The 27,385-nt window shown below is 42.1% G+C and overlaps 1 protein-coding gene across 3 annotated transcripts in view; it reads left to right on the plus strand.

Moving 5' to 3' along the window:
- The first annotated feature begins 4,591 nt into the window (after positions 1-4,591).
- AKT1 (AKT serine/threonine kinase 1) overlaps positions 4,592-27,385 on the plus strand; it is a 73,149-nt gene continuing 50,355 nt past the window's right edge. Inside the window, exons 1-2 of one of the 3 annotated variants that reach the window (XM_054161769.1) lie at positions 4,592-4,719; positions 11,657-11,832. In XM_054161769.1, coding sequence (XP_054017744.1) covers positions 11,787-11,832 — 46 coding nt within the window. In that variant the 5' untranslated portion in view covers positions 4,592-4,719; positions 11,657-11,786. Of the gene's footprint in view, positions 4,720-4,858; positions 5,187-6,272; positions 6,324-11,656; positions 11,833-27,385 lie in introns of those variants that run through there. The other 2 variants (XM_054161768.1, XM_054161770.1) reach the window with 2 other exon arrangements.

The following is a 27,385-nucleotide window of genomic DNA, read 5'->3' on the forward strand; positions in this document are numbered from 1 at the left end:
CTCCTGAAAACCTCCAGTGATGGCGACTCCACCACCTCCCCAGGCAGCCCATTCCAATGGGCAATCACTCTTTCTGTATAGAACTTTTTCCTAACATCCAGCCTGAACCTCCCCTGGTGCAGCCTGAGACTGTGTCCTCTTGTTCTGGTACTGGCCGCCTGGGAGAAGAGACCAACATCCGTCTGTCTACAACCTCCCTTCAGGTAGTTGTAGAGAGTAATAAGGTCACCCCTGAGTCTCCTCTTCTCCAGGCTAAGCAACCCCAGCTCCCTCAGCCTCTCCTCGTAGGGCTTATGTTCCAAACCCCTCACCAACTTTGTTGCTCTTCTCTGGACTCGTTCCAGCAAGTCAACCTCCTTCCTAAACTGAGGGGCCCAGAACTGGACACAGGACTCGAGGTGCGGCCTAACCAGTGCAGTGTACAGGGGCAGAATGACCTCCCTGCTCCTGCTGGCCACACTGTTCCTGATGCAGGCCAGGATGCCATTGGCCCTCTTAGCTGCCTGGGCACACTGCAGGCTCATGTTCAGTCTACCGTCAACCAGCACCCCCAGGTCTCTCTCAGCCTGACTGCTCTCCAGCCACTCTGACCGCAGCCTGTAGCTCTGCATGGGGTTGTTGTGGCCAATGTGCAGAACCCGGCACTTGGATGTATTAAATCTCATGCCGTTGGACTCTGCCCATCTGCCCAGCCTGTCGAGGTCCCTCTGCAGAGCCTCTCTACCCTCCAGCAGATCAACTCCTGCCCCCAGCTTGGTGTCATCAGCAAATTTACTGATGATGGACTCAATGTCCTCGTCCAGATCATCAATAAAGATGTTAAAGAGCATGGGGCCCAGTACTGATCCCTGGGGCACACCACTAGTGACTTCCACAAGATCCTTGAATTTTCATCATTTTCAGGCATCTTCCCAGAACTAAGAACTCATGACATGTTTATTTATAAGCAAGGGGAAAAAGAAGTGGTTTGAAGCAGACATCAGTCCCTTCAGATCAAAGACCATATCTTCTAGTGTGCCTGTATAGTGCCTCATGGTGCCTGGTCCAGACTGGGACTTGTGGCTATTACTCCAACAAAAGAAACTGCAGTGGTGTATGGGACAGAACTGATAGATTCACTATTTTTGTATGTTCTATATTTAACTAGCACCATTTTTTGTGCAAAACAGTTTGGTTCCTTTTTATATACCAAATTCCCCACTGTGTGTTTGCTGCCCCTTGACACGACCATCATCATTCCCAGTGAAGAGGGCTGTATTGCTCTCCTTTTGGAGTTTATCAACAGCATTTGTGACCCAGCCAGACTGTGAAGATTGGGTAAAGCACACTGTGATCCCTGGGCTGTCCAGATTTTGTACCCTGATGACCATGTACAGAAGTTGGAAACCAAACCTAGGTCTCCTGTCTGACCTCTCCCAGAGCTCTTTAGCGAGCCATTGGGAAGAGCTCCCAAAAATATGTCAGCAGGCAGGCATCATTCAAGGTCACTGCCCTTGCCATGACCAGTTGAGCTGATATTTAGTCTTATAGGAAATTCGTTAGAGAAGTACAAACCAACCCATTCACTTACTTATTCACAAAATTAACTTCTAAAGAGCAAAACTACAATGTTTCAGTATGACTATATTTATTATTTTTTCCAGGTAGGATGCTATTGTGAAATACATCTTGAAACATTGGATTAATTCAATTTTAAAAGAATAACTATGTTTATTATATTTGGCACCATGAAATACACATGCAATTTGTATTTTTATTGAGCTACATTTTTTGTCTGAAATGAAAGCTGTTTAAAAGCTGTTACTGCCTAGACTGACAGACTAGCTCTGTAATTCTAATTGATGTCATATAGCTCTTTGAGTAGAGCCCACCTTTTAAAAAGAGGAGGAACAAATTCACTGTTGTCCCATAAAGGTGCTGTCATTACTTGCAATCGTGCAACAGAACTTGTTCCACTGGGGGTTAGCTTAATAATTCCACTTCATCTTCCTGTGCTAGTGTGTCTTCTTATGACTGACTAGATAAAAACCTATTTTATTCATAGTTGCATAGTTTCAACATTTTAAAATAACTTCAAAAGTTACATTGAACTATATATTACCTATATGTGTGTTTAAAATGGATGATAAAAGGAGTGTCTGCTCTTCTGGTGTGGCATTGATATGATCAGCTATTATCTGCCCACTAGATTTGGTATTTTCAGGTAACACAATACTGAAGATGCACCTTACCCTGAAGTACTTAATAAATGAGAGTCAGCAGATGTGAAATTTGAGGAAGCACTCAGGGAAACCTAGGGACTTCCCTGAAAATTAGGGGTTTATAGACTATTATCCCATTGATGATAACCGAGTGATAAACCCCACATTGTTTGTGTTTATAACAATTCTTGAGTGATTTCATTGTTCTCAAAGAAAAAAAATAAAAAGCTGCTTTTGTTCATTGTTGATACAAAGTCACCCTTGTTGCAGACCAGGCACTTCCTACTTTACCTGAGTATTTTTATCCACAGTACTTTGCTGGGTTTGAGAGATAAGCTCTTACTCCAATCTCTGAATCACACTTCCCTCTCAAATTTGGGGAATGTCAGATACAGATCAGGATCCAAGCTTTCTAGTTGGGGCTTGTCTTTCATCATGGTAAATCAACAGGCAGCAAATCCAAACAATCAGTTCATCTTGAAATTTGGGTTGTTTTTTTTTAATTGTACTTCCTTTCTAGCAAACAGCAGAGGTTTATTTTCTTCTCTTCAGGACAGAAAAATGTTTACTGTATGACTTTGTACTTTAAACTACTGCTTCATTTACAGGGGGAAATCCTAATGACCTTACTCACCACACAGCTTGGGAGCTGATGGTTAATTTAATTTGAAATATATCTTTTATGCCTACCTAGATTTTAATCTAAATACCCTGTACATAATTCATGGTCGGTCAAAATGTAATCACACCCCCATATTTTTCCTTTCCATTATCTTAACATCTTAGAGAGTTCCCACAGCAATTCCATTCTGTCTTCGTATCAAAAGAAATATTTCCACCAGCTGCAGCAGATGAGGATCTGACCCTAAACTAGGTAACTGGGCCTGTACCACAGGGTCAGCTACTGTGCTAAGTTGCCTAAATGGTACATTTTCCAAAATGCACTGAAAACTGCCGCAGTAAACCTAAAATAGAGCCAAACAGATACCATGCTGGTGTAGCAGCTCTGCCAGGAGAAACTGGTTTGTTCCTTGGTGGAAAAGGAGGTCTTGCTCTTTCTCCCTTGACCATGAAGAAAAATGCAGCCTTTCCTCTTCTCTCTTATTGCTGGCTCCTCTAAGCACACTAGTGTACCCAAAACCCAGTGGTCCATTTGACACTTAAGAAACCCTTGCATCAGATATGATTAAACAGACCTAGCTCATCAAAGTGGAAGAAAAAAGTGGATTTCACAGAACATGTACAATCATTCAAATGATGCGGCAGAAAAGCTTCTTCCTGGATCAAATGTTTGCTACCAATGTAAAGGCAGAGTTGTATTCCCCAGCCTTACTGCTGTAAATGCATTTTATGCACCTTTACCTGTGGAAAGGTGTGCTGTTCTCTAAGTTACAAATAACTTACAATTGCAGAAATGACATCCTCAATGATTGCATGTTTCTGAAGAAATCCAACCAGTTCTTACAGCCCTGTGTTTATGGCACTGCCTATTAAAAAATAAAGAAAATCCCTTAATGACCGAAAGGAGCAAATTTTGATACTGGAAGCAGAGAGAAATAATCAATCTGTCAAAGCACTTCCACAACATCACTTTTCATAGCAGAATGGCTCTTACAAATCTTACAAAATATTGCCAGGCTGTAAGCTGTATTTAAGTAATTCGTGATGTTTTGAGCCGCTCCTGCTGCAAGAGCAGGATGACCTCCAGCACACAGAACAGAGGGAAGAGCAGCACCACCACCTCGGCCCTCCACCACCGCCAGTCCCTGGGCGATCACATCACCTTTCCATGCCACACAGTCCTCCTGCTGCAGAAAGGGTATTAAGATATGCCCCAAGCTACTGAGAGACTGAATTATTTAATCAATCGTGTTTTTTTCACGAGAACAAGGGAAAGCTCTGAGCGCAGGGTAAGAGGACCGGCATCCCCCGCTTTTAGGAAAGCTTGCTGGTGGCACTCCATGAGGTTTACAGGAGCCTGGCCCTTCCCAGAAGTTGAAATGCTGGGGGCCGCCCGATCCTATCCACTACGGCGGGGTCAGGCCCCTGTTTTGGGGGGTAAATTGACGGTGATCCGGGCACCAGGCTCCTAAAGCTGGTGGCTTCCCCCAGGGCCGAGTTAGGAGAGGCCACATCACCTGGCGGAGTAGAGCGTCCCAAACGCCCTGGTCAAGGTCCGGGACGGTGCCGGGGAAGCGACCCCGCCGACGAACGGCCTGGGGTCAGGCCGCGCCGGGGGCGCGGAAACACCGCCCTCGGGGCCAAGGGCCAGCCTGGCGGGTAGGGCGGAGGGGGCGGCAGGCGGGCCAGATCGGCGAGCGTTGTCCCGGTGCTCTGAGGGGAGCTCCAAGGCCGGCGAGGCGGGGCCGGGCGGCGAGGCACAGGAGGCGAACTCCCCCACACTTCCCCTGCACCGTGGGGAACGGCGCGGAGCGGAGTGGGGCGGCCCCTCAGCTCGGCGGGGCGGGCGGGAAGCGGCGCGGCGGCGGTAGGACCCGGCGGCCGCACCCCAGAGGATGTGAGCGAGCGCTGCGGAGACGCGTGTGGGACGAGCCCGGCCCCTGCTGCGGGAGCTTGGCCTGGTGGCGCGAGGGGAGGAGGCGGCGGCTGCAGGGGGGCTGCTGAGAGAGGCGAGGGGCGGCCTCCCCCTCCCGGCCGTAGGCAGGGCGGCGGCGGGGGCGAGGCGGAGCGGCGGGGAAGGCAAAGCCGGCAGCCAGAGCGGGCGTGTGAGCCCCATGGGCCGAGCGCCTGCGAGAGGGGGAGGAGGAGCCGCCCCGCCGCCCGCCGCCCGGGGATGGTGAGGAGGCGGCGGCTGCCGGGAGCCCAGTGAGGCCTTCGCTCGGCACCCGCCGGAGAGCCCGCCTCGCCAGCCTTCCCCTTCCCCCGCTCGCTCGCCCTTTCCCTCCTCTTCCCTTGTCTCCTTCCCCGGCTCCCTTCCCGTGCCGCCGCCACCCTCCCATCACCTCCTCCCCGAGCTCCAGCCATGTAAGTGACCCGCTCCCCCGGCTGGGAAGGGCTGGGGGAAGGAAGCGACGGGGCTGGGGCCTGCTCTCCGCTCGGCCGCGCCGTGCCCGCCGCATTGTGCGGGGCCGGCCGGGAAAGGGAAGGGGGACGGCCGCCCTCCGCCTTTCCCGGGCGGCGGCTACTGACCCGCCTAGGCCGCGGCGGTGGCTGGGGCTGCTGTCCCGCCGCCCTCACCGGGCACGGCTGAGCTGTGGCAGCCCCGGGCCGTCCGGGCCGAGTGTGGGGGGGTGGGGATGGGGGGGGCAGGCTGCGAGAGGCCCCCGGACGGCGTCCTACCGGCGGGCCTAGGGCGGACAGGAAGCTGTTGGCTCCCCCGGGGTGCGGTGGATGAGAAAGCGGCGGCGGGGGGGACGCTCCCCCGGCGGCCCTCGGGGGCCCTCGGGCCTGCCCGAGCCGCGGCCCTCCAGGGCCCGCGGGAGCTGGGGCTGCCCGGGACCTGCCCGAGCATCCCCCAGGAAAGCGGGGTGTGTGTACACGTATATTTATAAAACTGGCAAATAAAGTTGCCAGCTGTGCCTCCCTTCTCGCACTTTACTCGCCCCCATTTTCCCCCCTTGTCTTCTGTAGCCGCGTTGTGCGGCTCCGCTCCGCTTTGCGGACCACTGAGTATGTGCCGACGAGTGTGCGATTATCTCCGTGGGCATTTGGCATGTGTAGGTGGCTGTGCAGCGTTTGGACTGGATTTTTTTTTTTTCTTGCAGTCATATTTTGCAGAGCTGTAGGCAGCTGTCTGCAGATACCCACCCGCCTCCCCAGGTGAAATTCTGCAGTTGCCGAAATGTTCTTGGAGACTACTGTGACTTTTGTTTCTTTACCAAACGTAATTATAATCAAGTGTATGAACATGCAGAGACATTCTATATGTTTTACTGATAGTACTTTACAGATGCTAAAGCAGTTTGTACCTTATCGGTATTCTCCCCCCGGTGAAAGTATTTAAGTGTTTTTGTTTTGTTTTCCTATTGCCTCCAACATATAAGAGGCAAATCCCCGATTTGCTCGTTTGTTTTATTTATACCACAGGTGGGATGTACATGTCAAAATACAGTTATAAAGGGGAGTTACTAACACTTAATTCAGAAGAGTATTTGTTTACAGGTAAATAAATTTGACATAGTGTGTGACTAGTAATTACTTCTATGTAGTACTTAATTTCCTGATGACAGCTACAACATTTTCTGAGTTAACAGGTTTAAAGACATCATGGAAATACCTTTGTTTTTTTTAATAGGAGGGGTTTTGTTGTGTGTGATGTTTATAGAACTAGTGTGCAGTGGTGGTAAATCAAATGTAAGAATTGATCCAGCATCCACAAGTAGCTTTTATCTCCAGTATTCTCTTGTTGACTTATAAAAATGTCCTGTAAATGATTATATTAAGAATTAAATAGTTTCACAATTGACTTGATTTGTTTTGGAACAGAACAAAACTTCTGTTACAAATACTTTAAAATGGATTTAGATTAAATGCATCGCAAGTTGGTACAGAAGAGCAGAACAGTTCTTATATGAGCATAAACTGAAAAGACTTTTTCTTGTTTGGGAACATAAAGAGGATTTTGTCTGGGCTGTGTCTTCAACAGAGAGGGTATGAAGAAGTCTCTTCTGACATCACTCAGTTTAGAAATAGCTTAGTTTGCCCTATCAAACTATAGTTGTGGTTGCAGCTTGGACAGCTGGATGTTGTAATTCTGGCCCCTCACCTGAACAATAGTAATGTCCTGTCTGTTGGTCAGCAAAGACATGTGAGCGCAAGTATTTTAAACCAGTTTTGTAAACCTAGATTAAGCTAAGAGGTTGAAAGAAAAGTGGATGTGGCTTTAGGGATTGTTGTTCTCCACTAAGCATTTTCCGTATAGCTTAGTGTCAGAGAAGCCTTTCAGAACCTTCTGATAAACTGCACTTGCTACCATAAAATTCAATTTTAGATGTGGTGCCATTCAACACAGAGCTTAAAGTAGTAAATGTAGTGCCCACACCTAAGTCATGGCCCACAATGCATTTTTGTAAAGTAAGCTAAGATGCTGGTACAACATGGGCCTTCTAAGCTTTCTTGAAAGCTGTCTGCCCAGATTTGGTAACTGGGTCATGGTGTGAAACTACTGCGGGCCTAGAGGGCCTTGAGCGCATTGGAACTGCTACTGCTGCTCCCACAAAACACTCAATGCAGGATTTGCGTAATGCAGGAGATGTACTTCACTGGTCAAAGCCTGGTACCTATCTACGCTCCACTTGACATGCTGGCTGGAGCCCAACTTTGTTGTGTCTGTTGCTGTTCAGGTGCGATTGGTTGTCATCTGTGAGCTTTTACGTTAGGTAGGACTTACCTAATGGGAAGAGGGCTTAGGTTGTGTATATTGCCTGTAATGGGCCCAAATACACACCCCTCTGCCCTGCTCCAGTTCCTGTGCTTCATCTGCTCTCGTGACAGTGTTGTGGCTAAGGTAGGCTAACATGAGTATATGAATCCTTTTTGCCTGGTCCTGCTGCTGTGCAGTATAAGAATATGTAAAGACATGTAGCATGTTAGGGCTCATGGTGGGATCATCTGGACTCTGCCACACTGGGGCAGTGGGCATCAGTAACTGGTGCTAGTTCAGGAGCATGCTTTGCTGGAACCTGCTATCTGGTCTGGGGTAACTAGTACAGCCTGGGCACAGTCTAATGTGCCATGTGAAAGCAATGGTGGGACTGAGGTTGGTTGGTCTGAGCTCCTTCAGTCTCATGATTATTCTCTCACTTGAAAGTAAGATTATCCTGCATCCTATAAGCTTAGGTTTCAGCGTCAGTGCTAATGGAAGAATTCCTTTTCTTCTTACTCTGCTTTAGAGCATGGGTTCGAAATGAATATAAAATTTCATCTTGGGGAGAGGACAAAGAGGACAAAGATTTGTCTCTTGATGTTGTAGAGACAAAAGAAAGTAAATGTAATAAATAGAAGAGAATGAGAGAAGGAGCTCTAAGATGACTCTCCCAAATATGGATAAGAGTTCTGCTCCATCTCCTGTTGGAAGGTTGGCTAGACTGACTCCTTAAAGCAGGTTTCACTGCTGCAGTGCTTAGGGAAGTGAGTTATCTCATTATTTATGAAGACAATAATATATGTGTAAAACCAGTGTCATTGTGATACAATGCTGATGTCATGCCATTAATAATTTAATGCACTTCAGCCATGTGAGGAATAATTTGGTGCTGAAAAAATATTACAGAAATGCATATTGTAAAACCAGCAAACAGAAGGCTAAGAGAAATACAGAGTTGTTTAGCTTTTGACAGTGTTCAGTCATGTGCAGACACAGGTCGTACTTACCTCAGATGCCCTCTGCTCACTGGGAACCATTCCTAGATGGCCATGAATGAGAATTCTAATACTTTTTTATTTATCCTCCCTGGTAAGGATTTTATGGAAGAGGAACTTTCTCTGTTTTACGCTTCTTCAGTAGTATGTTGACCTGCAGTTAACTTGCTCTTCTATTCTGGGACATTGCTCTTGACTTGCTGCCGCTCTCTTGAATAGTGTCTTTTACTAAAACATATATCAGACCCAGCTTGAACATGTGTTTTGAAAGATACCAGATAGAGAGGGTTTGCTGTGGCTGGAACTGTGTCTATGGACATCTTGTCAGACAGTGAGAAGGGATCCCCAGCTCTTCATAGTGTGAAGAACAATGTGGAGTCCATGCTTGCAAGTTGGTGTCAGGGAACATCCAGTGTTTGCCCACGTAATTGTGCAGTGATACTTGAACTTTCATGCAGAGCTCCTTTATAATACCCTCTTACCCCTCCACCACTGCTCACCCCTTGAAGAAGATGGGCAGGTAAAGACACATCTCTGATAGCAGGGCTACAGTAGCAAGCAGGAAGTGTTTCTTAGGTGGAAATTGTAGAGAAAAGGCAGTCTGAACTTTTTTGATACCACAGAGTGTAGGAGAAGTAGTTGGATTTCTTTGTAGATCTTCTGGGCTGTATTGACATTGAAATTCATACTGTGAGATGACAGCTTAGCCAGTGACGAGGGGGAGGCTGCCAAGTGATAACCTTGACAAGCATTAACCCAGAAAACAGGGACTAACTTAGCTGCGGATTGCAGAATTTGGGGTGTTTGTGCTTTTTTTCCAATTTTAATAATAGGATTATCTTTTCTACAAACTAGTTTGGCTTGTGACTTCCTTTTTTACATATGATTATTAAAAAGTGTATTTATTGTTCAATGCAGCTGAATTGCTGAATTCAGAATGCAGAGGTTGGTTGCACAGGCCCCATGTTCTGTTACAGCACAGCATTAGAATTGTTAACTTTCACACCTGGGTGTTGTATTTCCAGACATAAACTGTGATAATCTTAGGGGTTTTGTTCAACACTTCGCAAATTGCTCAATGTTTAAATGAAGCCTCTAAGTTTCCTTTTGACTTCACCAAGTAAGTCTAGCTTGCAGGATTATTGTGCGTTAAATTTTGGAAGGAGAGTAAAAGCCTGCCATTCTCATCAGGTTCTATCCTAGTTGCTCTGGAGCTAAAGGAGTTTGTTCCAAGGTAACTGGCAGTTGTGGGTTACTGGTCTATTCTGCAGCATATAGTGTTCTCACATTATTTATGAAATTAAGGAATTCTTGCACATCTCTTGTTACAAAGTATTTTTTTTGTGTGTTTTCCCTACCTCAGGTAAACATCTTGTATGTTTCTTGGAGTTGATAATTATAACCAGTGAGATATGTCAGATTTGTAATTTGGAAAAAAGCACTCCACCTTGTTTCTGCAGAAAATTGAGAAAATTGTTACTGGAAAAAGATGTGATACACAGTGAAGATTCCTAGACAAAGTATTAGGGGAGGGATCTCCTTTTTCCCAGTCCATTTCTGCTGATGGTCATTGAACTTGCTCATGTTCGACCTCCTTGCTTTGAAGACTACCCATTTCAGAGCACTTGGGATGAATGGTACAGAGCTCTTTGTCACTGCTGGGGTTTCAGTTCTAGGTTGGATTAATTTTAACCACCTGTTTCTTCCATTCTGGGTTGTATCTCAGTGAGTTACAGGGAATTAGTTGCTTTTTAATCTCATTTCTGATGGATGGCTATTACCTGCATGCTCAGAGATAATTAATGCACATGTGCCTAATGCATGCAGAGATATTTTTGTTAGGCGGAATGTGATGTCTCTGTGGTTGTCCAGTAAAAGTGAGGTCATTGGTGGTGGGTTACAGATACTGCTGCATTTTGTTTTGTTAAACTTCTTGGTTACTGCTGGGAATCTGTTGTGAATTACATTTTTTTGATCATCAAAAGTAATACCAAATTGAATGGCAGTATGGACACTACAGAGAGCACATAACTCATTAAAGAAAAATAGAGAACATGTCTACCACAAGCAGGAAAATAATCAGATTCAATTTAGAAAATAATAAACGCTAATACTCTTGGGAACTGATTACTTTCAGTGACGGAGAGAAACACAAAGAATGTTTCTGTGGTGGTCTGCCATGAGCTAGACATATTTTCAATAAGACAGGGCTATTTTGAGTTGTACTTAGGTGTATTTCATTGTGAGAAGGCATCAAACTATGGTGTGATGAGGGATGAACAATGGTTAGGATGCTCTAAGTGTTGATTTAGAATAATAAAAAGACCTGCGAGTTTATCTGAGATTTCCTGTATACCTCTAGGGGAGGTAGGAGTTACAAATATCCAAGGTGGAGACAACACGTTTTGGGGTGTTGAGGAGATCTGGAAGGAATTAATAGCATGATACTGAAGACAACAAAATCAGAAGCCAAGTACTGGGAATTTTTTTTACTGTTGCAAGTTTATTTTGTAAGATGCACTGTGTGATAGTTGCTCCTATACATCAGGCTGTAATGAAGCCTTCAAGTAATGATTCTGGAAATCATCATACCAGGAAATATTTAAAACTGGACTTTGTGAAATCTTAGAGTTTTTATTGTTTGTAGATTCATAGAATGGTTTAGGTTGGAAGGGACCATAAAGATCATCTAGTTCCAACTCCCCAGCCATGGGCAAGGACACCTTCCACTAGAGCAGGTTGCTCAAGGCCTCATCCAGCTTGCTATTGAATGCCTCCAGGGAGGGGAGCATACACAGCCAGGGAAGGGGCTTTGTTGTGGAGGGATGGATGTCTACTGGGCAAGGTCTTGCTTTCCCTTCTAATCCCAAGAGCATCTGGTGATGCAAGTCTGCCCACAGTCAACCTGCTGAGTGAAGAAGCAGGACTTAACAAACAAGTGTTTTGGCACCTCCACCTGTGAAGATATAAAAATCCTTGGAAAGAGCTAAGCCCTGGTTTAGAATTTGTAGTAATAATAATAAAGAAAGTCCCAAAGCAACAACATAGCAATGGAAGCTACTCCCTGTTGCATCCCTTACTGTACATATACAATGTACTTCAAATTGACGGTGCACTTCTCTTGATCCTTTCAGAAATAGCCGAGAAGGAGAAAACCAGAAACAAACCCAAACGTCCCTTTTGTGGAGCCTTCTGGAGGAGTTCAGGAATTTCAAGAGTGGTCTTTTGGCATAAACTGTTTTTTCAAGAGACATTCCAGCCATTATGAATGAAGTAGCAATAGTGAAGGAAGGGTGGCTTCACAAACGAGGTAAGTGTCTTTTCCCTCCAGAACAGTGGGTTGATTTTCTCTGGCATGGTGATCTGCCCTTTATCAGCATATCTTCAAATAGTCTGTTACTTTCCTGTTCACTGTGATGAGACACAGCTTGTAAGATGTGTGTCTCAAGTTTGAGAAAACACATAGGTGTCTTTGGGGGGGGGGGTGTTCACTGAGAACTGCATCAGCAACTGAAGGAGATAGCAACTGAAGGATGTCCTAACTGGAATGTTAAAGTTTAAAATGTAGCAAATTATTTTGATTTATTTGGACATCTGTAGCTTTTTGGGTTAGAATTGTCTTGAGGTGAATCTTCATGTGAGCAATGAAAAATACGCCTGCATTTTGCAAGCAATGCTGTGCTCTTGCAGAGACTTGCTAGAGAATGTGCTATTTTGTTCACGTCTTGTACCAGCGTCCTACTTGTGTTTTGTTTGCTTTTGGTACCAGTGTCCTAGACAGGAAGAATGGCCTTGAGTTTGTGCACTCTGCATTTCTTTTGTACTACTAATGACATTTGGTTATTGTAAAATGTCTTTATTCTTGACTGGGTGGCAAAACTGAAATAACAGTCACGTGCACCATGCTTTTTGCATTCTTAAATGTTTTATTCCTAAAACAGTACTTTTGTTCTATTTTTTCGGGTAGGGAATGTTTGTTTTCAAATGCCACAGCATTGCTTCTATATGGACCTTTGACTTACTTGTTTCCTTGTATTCTATCCTTTCTTGGAAAGGAGAGAGCAGTGTTAGGTGCTTTCCATAATACCATCATTTTTTTGGAGCAAAACCAGCCTCTGTGTGCCCAGCAGTAGGTAAGCTCATGTGGTTCTGCAGACTCAGGATTTTTCTAGAGGGTTTGCAACAACTTGCCTGAAGGTGCAAAGCTGTAGCATAATCATTTGTGCAATAGAAATACATTATCATAACCTTGATAAAGGCTGATGGTTCTTCTGCAACAATATGACATATATAGGAATTTAGAAAACACACTCATAATCCATGTTTTAAAAGGGTGGAAAAATATATTTCTAACAGCTGGATACCCAGCTTAGTTGAGCACAGTGTCTGATGCTTGATACAAAAATGTTTTGATACAGAGTTTTGCGCTTTTTTTCCCCACTGATTTACTTCAGAAACACCTTTCCAATAATTTTCTTCAGTAACTAATTTAGTAATCCTGGTGTGCCCAGGCTACCATGTTCTGTTAAAATATTTGAGAATTATACAGGAGAAAGAAACTCAGAATTATGCTTCGCATTTCCATTTATCAATCTAGAAACTCTTCAAAAGTTATCTTTTTAGTTTTAAATTATGTTTTAGTCTAAGGATTGCTTTTAACAATTTATTGTTACAGTTAATTTTGCACTTACCTAAGTGCATAAGAAATAAAGACTTATTTTGAGGAGCACTGTACAACATCTGGAAGAGAAAGGTTTATTTTAAAATATACAAAAATGGAATTATATTGTCAGGATAATTCAGAGGTGGATGTGTCTGAAACTTTAAACCAGTCATGTTGTATTTCAAGCTTGTCTGTGTTTCCTCTTGAGAACTGAATTTTTTGTTATTTCTAGGATTATAGTAAATCCACTTTCAAGTAAGGAGACCTCTGGAGGAGTCCTTAGTAAGAGATGCCCTGATCTCCTGGTCTTTTTTTTTTTTTTTTTTTTTTTTTTGTCCTTTTCCCTTTTAAAATTACCTTAGAGAAACAGATTATTATCTGTGGTTGTTTTGAGGTAATACTATTATGAGATTATCTGATGAACATATTTCCATTTATAAAATGTTCCTCTGCATGTTCTGCGTATTTGAGACTGCAAATTTGTGCCCAAAATGTTAAATGTGTTTTGGCATTTTTTGAATGCCAGGTTTCCTACTTTTTAACCTGTTCCCCAATGCTGCTTTGCCTTCTTGGTATGTGTGGTGACCACCTTCGTTCCACTTCATTGACTCTGCAATTGTTAATCTGGTGTTGTCCATATGAGGAGGGTTTTAGAAATCAGTGCTATCTCTCCTTCCCAGCTTGCCTGTGAGCCGAGCATGTCAGCTCCATTACTCTCATGGTTTCTTTTGGGTGGGGGTGTGTATGCAGGGAATTGATCCACTTGTGTGTGCTTGTATTTTGTGATGAATTTTATTTTTTTTTAATTATCATCTACAATTATTGCCAGACACTATCAGTTTGCTGGCTTTGCGAAATGGAGTGCTTCAACCACAGGATGTTTCTAAAACTGATGTCTGATACTGTGAGCTTCTGAAGTTAAGGCATAAACAGTAATTACTGCAGGGAGGGACTGCTAAAGAAGGATTTTAGATATAGGAAGTGCACATTATTTGTCTTCTGGATAATTTATAAAACCAAAGGTGTTCTTTAAAGATCCTAGGGCTTTCCACATGCAAATGTTTTAAATAGTGACTGGCCAAAAGCCAGACTGGGCAATGATGTTCTCGCTACCTAACGTTCCTCCATAGCTTTGATTGGATATTGTGTTTCTTACTTCATGTCCTAAACACTTGAATAGCATGGCTGTGTGAAATTAAACAGTTGCTACATCTCACCCCAGCAGTAGCTTAATTTTGGTGATTTTAATGATTTGTGTATGTATAAATCAGGCTGCAGAGTGCTCTGGAGCCTTTCTGGATGGCAGGTGTACATAAGCATAAAGCCATCATTAGCAGGAGCAGGTGTTCTGGCCTGGCAGGGAAATAGCAGGGTTTTCTAGAATTGAGGGGTTGTTTTCTTCTGTCAGCATGCTTTACATTTCTGTTTTTGTTTCCAAGATTAAAAATACAAATGGAGAAATGAAATTAAACATTGCTGCCTGGCTGAGAGCTCTTGGCAGTTCTGTCAGTCAGTTGCTTACAGGAAGTTCTACTTCCAGTAGTGCAACTGTTTTTGTGCAGGGGCCAGAGTCATCTCCATGACATGTCTAACCTCAACCAGGCAGAAACAGAAGAATTCATGAATGAAGTTGTTTTTTTGGTGGTGGTTGTTTTGTTTTGGTTTTTTTTCCTTTCTTCCCCTTTTTCCCTTTGGCAGGGCTTGGTGGTGTTACTCCAGTCGCAGAGAGGTGATAGACTCTTGTGTGAAGACCAAATCAGTAGTTAAAATACTAACGTGTCTTAGCATAGCTGTGTGGCTGAAGTGTTCAACACACACGTAGAAAACACAAAGAAACTCAGACTTAGGGTTGGTGTGTTTTATGTGTACTTCCAGAATATGTAGTCCCCAGTTGCGTTACATTAAAGGTTTGTTTGCTGACAAAGGATGAGGGAAATGGGTTGATGCAAAGGTGCTATAATTGTGGCTGAACATGGAGGAGAAAAGAGAAAATTATCTTCCCAAATTGCTGCTTGTTCAGTTCTGAGATTACAGGCTTTTTGAATGTGTGTCATGAGTATCCTTAATTTTGGTTGTGTCTTGTGGAACTTTTTGGATAAAAGAGGTACATGCCTGAGCATATTTTATTTACTTTAGTGATCCATTTCAAAGATCTCATTAGATTTCTTGGCATTTTTCTTCTCTTGTCTCTGTTTATAAAGGTCCTTCTATTGTCTTCAGTCTTCATCCTCTTTTTTTTTTTTTTTTTTATAAATCTTTCTGCAAGGCTAACAAAGAGGGGGATTGTGCATTTTGATACTCTGTCATCTTTGTCCTCCCTAGTATGTCCGGTTTTCTTATTAGGGCATAAACTCTTATGGAAAAAGGAGTCTTTTGGAGGCAGAAAAAGAGGGGGAGGGAGAAATGTACACTGGCATTTTGAAAAGGAGAACTCTGAAGCAATTTTAGGCAGCAGGAGAGACCTCTCTCCATTAATATTTAGCAGCAATAGAGCTACTTTTTGCTTTTGTTTTTAAATAGTATATAAACACCACAGAGTAATTTTAGCTATGAAACCCAGAACGTGTCCTCCAGATGTCAATTTGTGTGGACTTCAGGCAGATAAAACTATTTGACTGGTTGGAACTCTGGCTTCTGAGCTTATCAAAATTATTAGAGATCTTTAAATGAGAAATTATACAAAAGAATTATTCCACTTATGTTAAATAATTATTTCTTCAACGAAACGGAGTGTCCTAATAACCAGTTGTTCATTGTGATTTGTCTTCCTGTAGCTTCATTGCATGAAATGACTGCAGGATCCATATGTAAATGACAAGCCAGCAGTTAAAAGCTGATCATTTCTCTTTTAAATTTTTCTAGCACAGCCTGTGAACTTTAGCTTATGTATGAAAATGAGTGGAGGTCCATACTTCCAGTATTCTGTTAATATTAATCAAACCAGGATCTTAAGAGATATGACCAGAAGTAAACTACATTTTTTCCCCTTTTTTTAAGCCAGTGAGTCTCTTTTGTTGCTGTTTTTCTTTACCTCTTCTTTCTTCTCTCTTTCCTGTTCTATGTTCCCTGCGCTTTCTCTGTGTATGTGTTTTACTTTAGGATGTTTCTTACTTTCTACCTTGACTTCTGTCTGTGCGATATAGCACAGCACTTTCTTGGTGATTCGTGTAGCTAAAACCTTCAAGGTTCAGATAAGTTCAAGGATTGTCTGGCTTTCTTGGTATTTCAAAGGAGTGGCTGTGGGACTGGATACAAAGGATCCTAAGATACATCTAAACTCTGAAGATGCCAGCTATAGAGGGCACAGCTGCTTCTGAGGGAAAACCAGGAGGAAGTGGAAAAGTAAGACACAAGATTGGGACTGAACAAGGAAAGGAGAGAGGACATTTTAACAGAGGGGAGGAAACCGATGCTGTTTCCAGAGCTGAAAGCTAAAATCTGTTCTCTCCTTATTGGAAACAAAAGATAAGCAGTGTCCATTTGTGGTTTTGCCTGTGTCTCTTTCAACACAAGGGGCAATAGTTTTGCAACTCTCAGTTGCTTTCATTTTGCTTGTTCTGTTCTGGGAAAAAGGGACTGAGGCAGAACCAGGAAATTGTCAACCAATAAATCTGACCTTGGTTGTAGGCAAGATGCTAGAGACATTAAGAAAGGATGAGATCACAAAACATCTGGAGAAATATGAGCTGATAATGGCTAGTCAGCTAGACTTTTGGAGGGTAAGTCTCATCTGATGGAATTATTTGTGGAGAGATCATAGCAAACAGGCTGGATCCAGTACTGTAAAAAAGTCTACTTTGGATGACAAGAAAGTCAGATGCTGAAAATTACTTAGTACAGTGTAACTGCACTGTACTGTGTCTTTGCAAGAGGTAGTATAGCATAGCAGTTGCTCATCTTCCTCCCACTAAGCAAACTACTTAAGTCTTTGACCATCTTTGTTCATCGCCAGTGTTGTTTTAGAAAAGTATTGCAGAACATTTTTTCATGTAGGAAACCCTTTAAGACAGTTTCACTTTTTTTAAAAGGTGAAATCCAAATGTTTCTTTGTTTTCAGTAAAAATTGCTCCCAGAAAAATCTTTATTCCAATGCTTTCTCCCACCTTTTTTGCAAAATACTTTCAGTTCTTTAGAGAAGTCGTGCTAGGTCAGATGTTTTCCTCTGATTTTTTAAACTGCCTCTCTGGAACTTGTATGCAAGTGACACTAAGCACACTCTTACTTTGAGTGGCAGAGAGGAAGAGCTCAGGTGTTGATGCCCACATTATGTCAATCCTGGAAGTTTACTTTCATATTCTGTTTTATTGTACATCAGAAGTGAAACAAACTAGGTCTCAATTTTATCTCTAAAAGTGGGATAGCATCATAAATTACTGTTACTTGTCATTAAAAAAAGATTTGAGAATGAGGGATCTGGGACATTGCAAGTCCTGTTAGAGTGAGCCTGGGAATGCTTGATGCAGTGGATCATGCAGAAACTGCCTGCTTTGGCTTTGATCCTCTTTTCATGGTTCCTTCATTTTTGAGAAGAAAAAGCTAAGCCCATGTGAAAAAAAAGTTGTCCACATGTAGTTTTCTGTTCTTTCTTTCTCTCAGTAGGCATATTGGCAAGTCATCAGATTTGGTTTTAGGAAGGAAGAAAGAAGTACTGAGTATGCTATTTTGAGATAGAGAGCAAGAGAGTAAATCTTGCCCACTGTTTTGCAGGAGTGGTTTTAGGCAAGGTGCAGTGCTATGCATTTTAAATTTGGCGCCTTGTCCTCACTTGAAAATGTCTTCCCCTGCAGCTCCTGGGTGGGTGCCAGAAGGTTCCTTCCCTTGCAGCATTCACTGCTGGTGCTTACCCTGCCTAAGCACCATCAGTTGCCCTCCTTGCCAGTGCCTGCAGCTTCCCTTGCCTAAACGTGCTCTGCATTACCACTCTTAGCCCTGAACTTTACCATCTGAAAAGGCTGCTGAGGACTGATGCTCTTAGAACGGTGTATGGTCACATGTAGAGTGTGTATCTTGTCCAGTTCTGGGCCCTTCTATTTAAGAAGGACATTGAGACACTTGAACGTGTCCAGAGAAGGGCAACAAGGCTGGTGAGAGGCCTTGAGCTCAAGCCCTATGAGGAGAGGCTGAGGGAGCTGGGGTTGCTTAGCCTGGAGAAGAGGAGGCTCAGGGGAGACCTCATTGCTGTCTACAACTACCTGAAGGGAGGTTGTAGACAGGTGAGGGTTGGTCTCTTCTCCCAGGCAACCAGCACCAGAGCAAGAGGACACAGTCTCAAGCTGCACCAGGGGAAGTTTAGGGTTGTGGTGAGGAGAAAGTTCTTCACAGAAGGAGTTGTTGGCCATTGGAATGTGCTGCACAGGGAGGTGGTGGAGTCACTATCCTTGGAAGTGTTCAAGAGGGGATTTGACTTGAAGGCATGGTTTAGTAAGTCACGAGCTGTTGAGTGATAGGTTGGACTTGATGATCTCTGAGGTCTTTTGCAACCTTATTGATTTGATCTTCTTTTACCCATTTTTTATGTTTCTAGTAATTATTTTAAAAATTGGAGTGGTGGTTGGTGTCAGACTCATTCAGAAAAAGTAGTATGTGTTGGAAAGGGGGATTTGCATAACATTTGAACATATAATTTGAATGCATTGCAGAAGAGCATTGTGGAAAACATGCAAATAACTGTCAGCCTTATGTTTTCTTTCCCCTTTTAAATATTGAAGTAACTGATTTACTAAAAAAATAAGTTAATTTTATTTAAATAGTCATCTTTCATCGGGGGAAGATAGAGGAGGGATGATTATTTTCAGATGCATTATGTTGCAGGTACAATGTGCCTCTTAAAGGGGGAACAAAACCAAGGAAACTATGTGAGGAAAGAGGAAGAAAAAGAATGGAGAAAGAATAGCACCATATTAGGTGTGAAGTAGTATGCTTCTGTGAGAAATACTGCAGCTGAATGGGGGGAATAACTAAAACTGACTGAGTGCAATTGGAAAACAAGTTACAGACCTCTGGGATTGTTCTTCTACCTCTCCCAAGTTGAGCCAAAAATGTAAAAACGATAGCTGGTCAAACAATATTGTGAAATTTGTCAATTTATTCAAAAGTGCATGGTCATATTTGAGGACAGCTGAAGTAAACAATCATCACACTCTGCAGACAAGTCAGTTACTGTTTTCCTGAGTCTCTTGGGTAAGTTGGGAGAGCATGTTTTGAAGTGCTGTCCAAACCCAGGCCTTTGGTGAACTGCATGTAGAAATACATGTTGGAGTCAGTCACTCTGTCCCTGACTACAGTGGTGCTTCATGCCAAATTGAGAATGAGTGCAGTATCTGAATCAGAGGCTATGAAATCAGTCTCCTTTGCTTGTGTTTTACTAATGTACTTTAATGAGGGCCATGAAAAGGTGAGTTTTCTGTTGGTTGTGAACCACAGCCTTCATAGGAGATACCTGTTTCGGAGGGAGCTCCAGTCTTAGAATGGTTTGGGTTGGAAAACACATTTAAAGATCATCTAGTCAATCCTTTTTTCACTGAGCAGGGACATCTTTCACTAGATCAGGTTGCTCAAAGCCCCATCCAACCTCACTTTGATCACTTCCAATGATGGGGTCATCCACAGCTGCTCTGGGTAGCATGTTCCAGTGTTTCATCACCTTCAAAGTAAAGAATGTTTTTCTTAAATATATGTAGCTTACATTTACTTTCCTGTAGTGTAAAACCATTATGCCTTGTGCTGTTATTATAGGCCTTGACCTCTCAGTCTCTCTTACAACCCCTCCCTCCTGTATTAAAAGACCACGGTAAGATCTCTCTGGTGCCTTCTCCCAGTTGAACAAGCCTGACTTTCTCAGCCTTTCTTTGTAGGAGATGTCTTCAAGAGGAGCTAATTATGCTGATATGAAAGTCTAACTCATGAGGTGAACACCAGTGTTACTTGAGTGGACTTCAGGTGCTGCTGGAGGTCAAGGCTCTTTATAGCAATCATTGCTAATTCTCATGTTTTAAGTGCAGCCCTTCTATTTGTGGTGGCTTTATAAATGGTTCCCAACTGTAAAAAGCACAAAGGTTTGAAGTTTTGCCCCTTATTTTTGAAGTGGAGGAGCTTACTAGTCCTCACAATGTAGAGGAAAAACTAAAAAGTATAACCCAAGTGCCTTCTGTGTCTAAACTGTGAAGAAAAAGGCCTATTTAATTACTTTAAATGAAAAATCTCAAATATTAGAGATGTGGCTTTATTTTCAGAACTCTCAGCCTTAGCAGTATACCCTGCTGTTTCTGCAAGGATTGGAGGAGATCAAGAAATGCATCCTGGTAACACTTTAGAAATAAGTGGTATAAAAGAATCACTTTTGCATTTTCTGCAAGAGGCTTGACAGGCCTAATTGAAATGCACAAGTAAAACTGTATGTGAACTGCTTTTTTTCTCTCCATCAAACTTCAGTAAAACTAGATCTCAGGATTTAAGAGGAAAAATGCTATTTAGGATTTTTGTGGTGTGCTTTCATATGAGCCTTTGTTCAGGCTATATTACAACTGCCAATGTAATGCCAGAAAAATATTTGCACTAAGTAGGGTTTATGACCTGAAATACAAGAGTATGCACCAGTTTGTTTTCTTCTTGTTATGCCTAAGTTGGAGCATCACAGCTCGGGTGTCAGCTGAACAAAACTGTTAAACAGTTCAAAATACATTGTCAGGCTGCTTCATAGTTGCAGAGTGGGAATACAGCATTTCATGTGCCTATTTGCTCTTCAGGGACTTCCAGACATGTATTGTCCGGACCTTTTTCTTTTTTGTGTGTGTTTTGTGCATACCCCTGCACCCATTTGTGGTCTGTAAACCTTTTACAAACAGGATTCCATTGCTAAATGAAAGTGTGTTCTCTATAATGCGGATTTTGGGAGGTTTGTTTTACTAATTTTTAACTTTAAGTTGTTCTCTCTCTCCTATGCTCATTAAATAGAAACAAAATTTTGGGAACACCTAGAGAATAAAAGGCATATGTTTCTTAAAACACTTGACTTAAATGTTTAGTTGCACAGGTTTAGCTATACTGTATGTTTGTTATTCCATTCTAGTTGTAATAGTCTGTTGTGACAGTGCTGGCTGTGGGGCATGGAAGTGGTTTTATAGGTGAAAATTGATTTCTGGACTTAGGGTAAGAATCTTTTGCCACTATCATTCTCTGTGGTTTGTGCTGCTCTGGCACTGTCTTGAGAAGACCATTCTTTAGATTGGAAGGTTAAATGGTGCTCATTATCACAGCTTTCACTTAAATAATATTTTAAAAAAGGAAGTGTTGCTTCTTTATGTGGTTGTTCATAGAAAAAATGTTTTGCTGCATTAATACTGCATTTGGTGATATGCTTCAGGCAGTGAAGATGTCAGGTGGCTTTTTCAGCTTGGAAGTTTTCTTTGCATTAGAGATCTTCTATGATTTTTAGGTTTTCTACATGTTTAGGTTATCTTTCGTGATGCAGATACATTTTTACTACAGCATGAACATTTGAAGATATATAACGGATTCATCTCCTGGTGTGGAAGATGAGACTGCCTTATTACTTGCATGATAGAGAAAGCATTTATTCTAAATAAGAATTAGGGGGAAATGACTTTTTCATACATGGAGAATCACTGCAAACTTGCCAGCAACAGCCTTCAGCTGACTTGCAGAGATCTTGCCTATTGAACACTATTGTGACAGCTTGTTTCTGTCATTTTCACAGAAGTTCATCTTGTAAAGTCAAGATATCTTGATCTGAGAGATAGTGAGATAGTTAAATTACATCATCATGGAAACATACCAGCATACTTAGCTTTAAAGCCATTCAAGACTACATTGGCACCCCTTTGTTATACAGTGTAGCTGAAAACGAACTGCAGCAATAATGAACCAATCCATCTAAATCACAGCAGCTGAACAACTGACTGTTCTATCTCAAAATGCAAATGCCTTGTGCAGAATGGATTTAATTGTAAATGTTTGCTTAGTAGGGAATATGAGCTTTTAGTTTGTGACAATAACCATAAATACAAAGACCCACCGAATTTTTAGGGTTTACATAGCTTGTCCCTGTTCTCATAACAATACTTCAAAGTCAGTTTTTAAAAACGTTCCGTTTGGCTTTTTTCTGTCCCGTGAATAGAACTCTAAATGTTCAATCTCTAAGTGTTTCAAAAACTGAAAGATAAATTTAGCTCTGTGTATTTAGATCAGGCAGGATTTTCTGCTGTATTTCTTTCAAATATGTGGTAGGGTTTCTATAGAGCTTCAGATAGTAAGAGGGAAAAGTGCTGACTTCCAGATCTTGAATTTGTTTTTGCAGTGCAGAAGTGCAGAGTATTAGCATTTTCTTTGAGGTTCTAGTAAGGTAGCTCTCAAAGAATTAAAATATTGCCATTAGGAATTAATTTCTAGTAAAACGAACAGACAACTCCCCCTCTCCATATTCAAATCTTCATTCTTTGTTAAATTCTTTGAACCTGGCTGCTGAATGCAACTTAAGAGGATGACTCTCTTGTCACCAGCTTGAATAAATTCAAATAAAACCTTGCTGCCATTTCTTGAAGAAAAGGAAGAAGCTTACTGAACTTCACGAGTGAAAGAGAGAAAGCAGAAATACCTGCCTCCAGGCTGTTTCTAGGTATCTTTATATTTAAGGAAAGACAGATAAAACTTTGAAAGCACACACAAAGTGTGCATGTTTATGCTTCTGCTGGCATTCTGTATGTTCTTTAATAACCTTCACATGTGGATTAGTCCTTCTGAAAAAAAACCCAAACCAACAAAAACGCAACCAAGCCCCCTGAAGAATAGGCCTTTGTGACAATGAAGAAGTTTACTGTGCCAAAGTTATGGTAAGAATTTGTAAATTTTGGCTGCTGGAGTACTTCCTTCCCCTGCTCTGTTTTTAATGTTGGAAACTTTAAAAGTGCAGAATAGAGGCTGGCTTTTGGTTGTTGGGTTGCTGTTGTGTTTGTTTGTTGGTTTTTTGTTGTTTTTTTTTTAAAAATGACAATGCAAACATTCATTTCACAAACTAAACCACCCGCTCACATGATGCTGCTGGCTGTATATAAACACCCTGTTGATCTTGTTCTGCAGAACTCTTCCTTCATTGAGCTTCCTGAGTCATACAGAAATTCTCCACTGCTCTTTTCAGGGCTGTGCTGTGGACTTAGGCTGTATCTACTCAGATTTAGTTTGCCAAATTAATGTCCCTGAAAAAAACACTTTTACTTGGAACAAGGCCATCAAAGCTGGGATGTTTTTCTATGTATCTTTTTTTCTGTGTGTTTAAAAATATTTCATTCTGCTCTCTTGGGAATGGTTTTTGTTTTGTCTGTATTCCTCAAATAAAGCTGGACCTGTCAGGAAGCTGTTTAGTATTTTGTAGTTGCAAGATCATCTTTCTCTTCATTTCAATGTTGTTTTGTCACATGGATCTTACGTTGAATCTTGTAGTTTGTGGGTAGGCAAAATATCTTGGGATGAGAGGGTCCTGCAGAGCACAGAGGGCTGAAAGGATGCTGGTAGCTGCACTGCCCCCTTTCTGGCACTGCGTGGGACACAGTAATGAGCCATACAATACAGTTGACTTTTTGGAGTAACCAAGGGCAGAATTCAAGTCCAAGGCTAGACTGTCATGGTGACAAAATATTTAGAAAACATTTTCTTGCTTGAAACAAAAGCTTAGATTGTGCAATGCAAAGTGCTGTCCTAGTGTAATAAATGATGTGTATTTCTAAAAGGTTCTGTGTGTTCACTGACTGTCACCTTATGCCAGATTCAGCACGTTCAGGTAAAACAAGGCATTTTCCTTTGAGCTGATGCCTTTACAAGCTGGTGTCATTCTTCCCCTTTATACAGTGGGGCTGCAAAGATACAGCAGCTAAATCTGGCCTCACATGTTGAAATAGTGGACATCCCTGTCAAAGACATGCAGTGGAGCAGCTTCTCTTCAGCTGTGGTGGCTCAGTTGCTTAAAAGTTACACCTTGTCATAGACTGATCTGATCCAGAGTGAGCTCTAGTCCTAGACTTGATTGCTTTTACTGAGTTAGAATGTGCTGTTCTTGCTGCAGCAGGAACCTTTTGTACTGTGTATGTTTCATCTTTACATAAAAACTGGTATAATTTTTTTTTCTAATACCCGAGTTTTTGAGGTGTCCCAGCCTTACTGATATTTACCTCTGACTTGAAAGGAAGCCAGAGGTCTAAAGTGGCTGTAATATATTTTCATTGGGAGTAATATAAAATGATTTTAAGATGAGCAAGCCTGTGACAGCTAAGTGAAGACTTCTAGCCAGCCATGTACAATTCAGTTCACCGTAACTGTGCCATTTGGAGTTAATGCATTTTTCCCAGTCTAGTCTGTGTTTCCTGGGTAATACCAGTTGTAATTTTGGAGCAAAGTGTGATTTTACACATACACTGCCCTCTCTACTTAGAGCAGCAGGTGGTCAAATTTCTTTCTAAAATAATGACTTGCCTCGGCTCTACAGCAACCAGAGCGTCTGCAGAGACTGTATTGTTTGATCTACAAAGAAGTTATGTTTTCAAAGTTCCTGCAGTTGTTGGAGTATACTGTTGTTGCTGAAAATGGAAAACAAAAGCAAAACACGGAGGAGGGGAATATACTTTTCTACGGTTTGCATCATCTTGCATCTTTGTATGCTTAGCATGTAACCTTGTCCCATTCAGAGTGCTGCTCTGAACAGAGCAGAGCTCGTTCTTTGGGCTGCTGCTTTGTTACTGTCTACTAGTTCCTCTTGCATTGAGCTGCAAACCCAGCTGCTTTTGCTTTTCATACCTACTTTTACCATCTCTAATTTGCTATTAAGATGTTAACTTCTGCCTCCACTTAGCCTAGTATGTCTCTATACAGTGACAACAACATGAAGACAAGCAAACACTTCTGTGCTTTTTCTTGTGCTATCCTTTCACACTTGGGAAATGGCCCCTGTAAACAGCTGCAGTACTGCTTTATTATCCTCTTTGAAAGCTCTTGCTCCTTGTGTTGCTTATAAAAGGCTTTGATGAACTTGCAGTACTGAGACTGCTGTTCACTGCGATGCCCAGTATTGGTCACCCTGTTTTGTGTGTCTGACCTTCCATTGTCCCTGTCCTGTGACAGCGAACTGTAGAACAGGAACTGTCTCATTTGTTTATTTATACAGCAGGTGATCCACCCCCAGATGTGTATCTGAAGTTGCAGTGTATTGCAGTAATACAGATCATTTATGCTGTAGAAAGCTGCATCTAAAAATGGGGAGGGGGAAGAAGGTCAGATTTACTGTGAGAATTTTTATGCATTTTTGAGAGTTGGATTTGATGTGGGGTTTGTGTTTGTTGTTGCATTTTTGGTTTTGCGTTCATCCTCTCACAGGTTACTGGCAGAAATGTGCAAAAATCAGTATATATGAAGTTTTCTTCCCATTTTAAGAAATCCTTTCTTCTCAGGAGCTGCTCCAGGCATCTAAGAGCGGGCTATTTTACAACACCTTTTGTTGGTGTCTTGGAGAGGTTTGTTTACTCCCACAACCAGACTGGGTTTGCTTATGGCAAACCCTCATGTTTCTGGAGACTTTTCTCATTCAGGCACCATTTTAGAAGTGTAATGACACACAACAGGATGTGTGGTTTCAGATAGATGCTCATGCTTCAGAGGCCTTACATACGTTTTTGACCAAGTACAATCCTGTGCTATTTATTTTTTCATCATTCATGTGGTGAAATAAAACATGGAGGATCACAGAATTAATTTCTCCTTTTTATGCCCGGTACATGCACAGAGTGTTTATTGACATTTGTCTTTTTGCTGATTCTTCAAATCCTCAAAGCAGTTACTGCAGGTAAGGAAATTAAAATGAGGGCACATGGTCAAGCAGACATGAGGTTTTCTTCCTAGAATTTTATTTGAAAGTTGCAGTTTGATAAAGTTGTTTTGTGTTTCTCTGATCTTTTTTTTCCTATATTAATTCTCCAGAATTACCTACATACACTATTAGCATTAGGATTTCTTTGTAGCATTTTGGATTGTCCTGCTTTGAGTGGAAAATTAGACCAGGTCACCTCTAATGGCTCCTTTCAGCATAAGGTGTTCTGTGATTTTTGACCAACTGGATACTGGAAACCTCATGGAAAACCCAGCTTGGTTTTGAAGCGGCATAACAGCCCTGTTTGTAGAGGTGTTTGGTTTTAGTTTTGATATTCCTTGTGATGGCTGTCAGACAGAAAATAAATAACAGTTCCTTGCTTATCAACAAGCCTTTTTTGTTTTTCACTGTTGGTTTATCTCTTCAAGTACAGAAGTAGGGATTTTTTCAAGGAAAAAGTTCAAAACACAAACAAGTGTCACTAATTTACTATTTGTTGTTAGTGTTCTGGGTCTGTGCTTTGGAATTGAAAGTTGGTTTTTGCATTAATTTTTAGAACTTTTGGTTTAGCAACTTGCTGTGTAGCCGTGAAGCTGCTGGGAGGTTTTGCTTTCATTTGTCTGTTTGGCTTTTGTTGCTGCAAGGCTTGCTGTAAAAAGTAGAAATGCTTCTAACCTCATCCCAGCCTTTCTCTTTCATCCTTTTGTAGTCCTGGTGTATAAGAAGGAGAAAGAGTGGTAGCAGGATTCCTTCTCCAAGGAAGGCTGCAGTTATTTTGCCACCAGTGGGTGTTGAATTAGGTGCCTTGATGGTCACCTTCAGCAGTAGCTGGTTGGCTGTAGCTCCTCAACACTGACCATGACGAAGGCAGTGTACTTTAGATTTACATTGTGTTGCTAGTGGCTGAAGTTTGCAGCGACAGGCCATTATAAAAGTAGAGGCCTGGGCCATGAAGTTCAGCGTATCAGCAGTGACTGGCACAATAGTCTATTGATAGTAGAGGCAAACTGGAAGCTAAGCATGGCTTATCTGGTACCTTCAGATAGCACCAACTCACAAATTTCTTCCTTTGTTCCAACAGCAACAGTGACAATGTTGTCATCAAGCCTGTTCAGGATAGTTTAACAGTGGTCTGTCATCCTTTGGCTGTTATGATGAGCAGCCACTTTTTGGAGTCAGACTTGATAACCCAGGTGATCCAAAGGGTGATGGATCTCCACTGTTGAACAGTTGACATTCACAGCTCCTTTGTGAATGCCCTTAAATTGTAGAAACTTATTTCACAACTAGTACTTTAGATGGCTGTAACTGGAGAATGGTTGCAACTGGAGT

This window comes from Dryobates pubescens, chromosome 5, assembly GCF_014839835.1.
Source record: "Dryobates pubescens isolate bDryPub1 chromosome 5, bDryPub1.pri, whole genome shotgun sequence".
Classification (NCBI taxonomy): Eukaryota; Metazoa; Chordata; class Aves; order Piciformes; family Picidae; genus Dryobates; species Dryobates pubescens.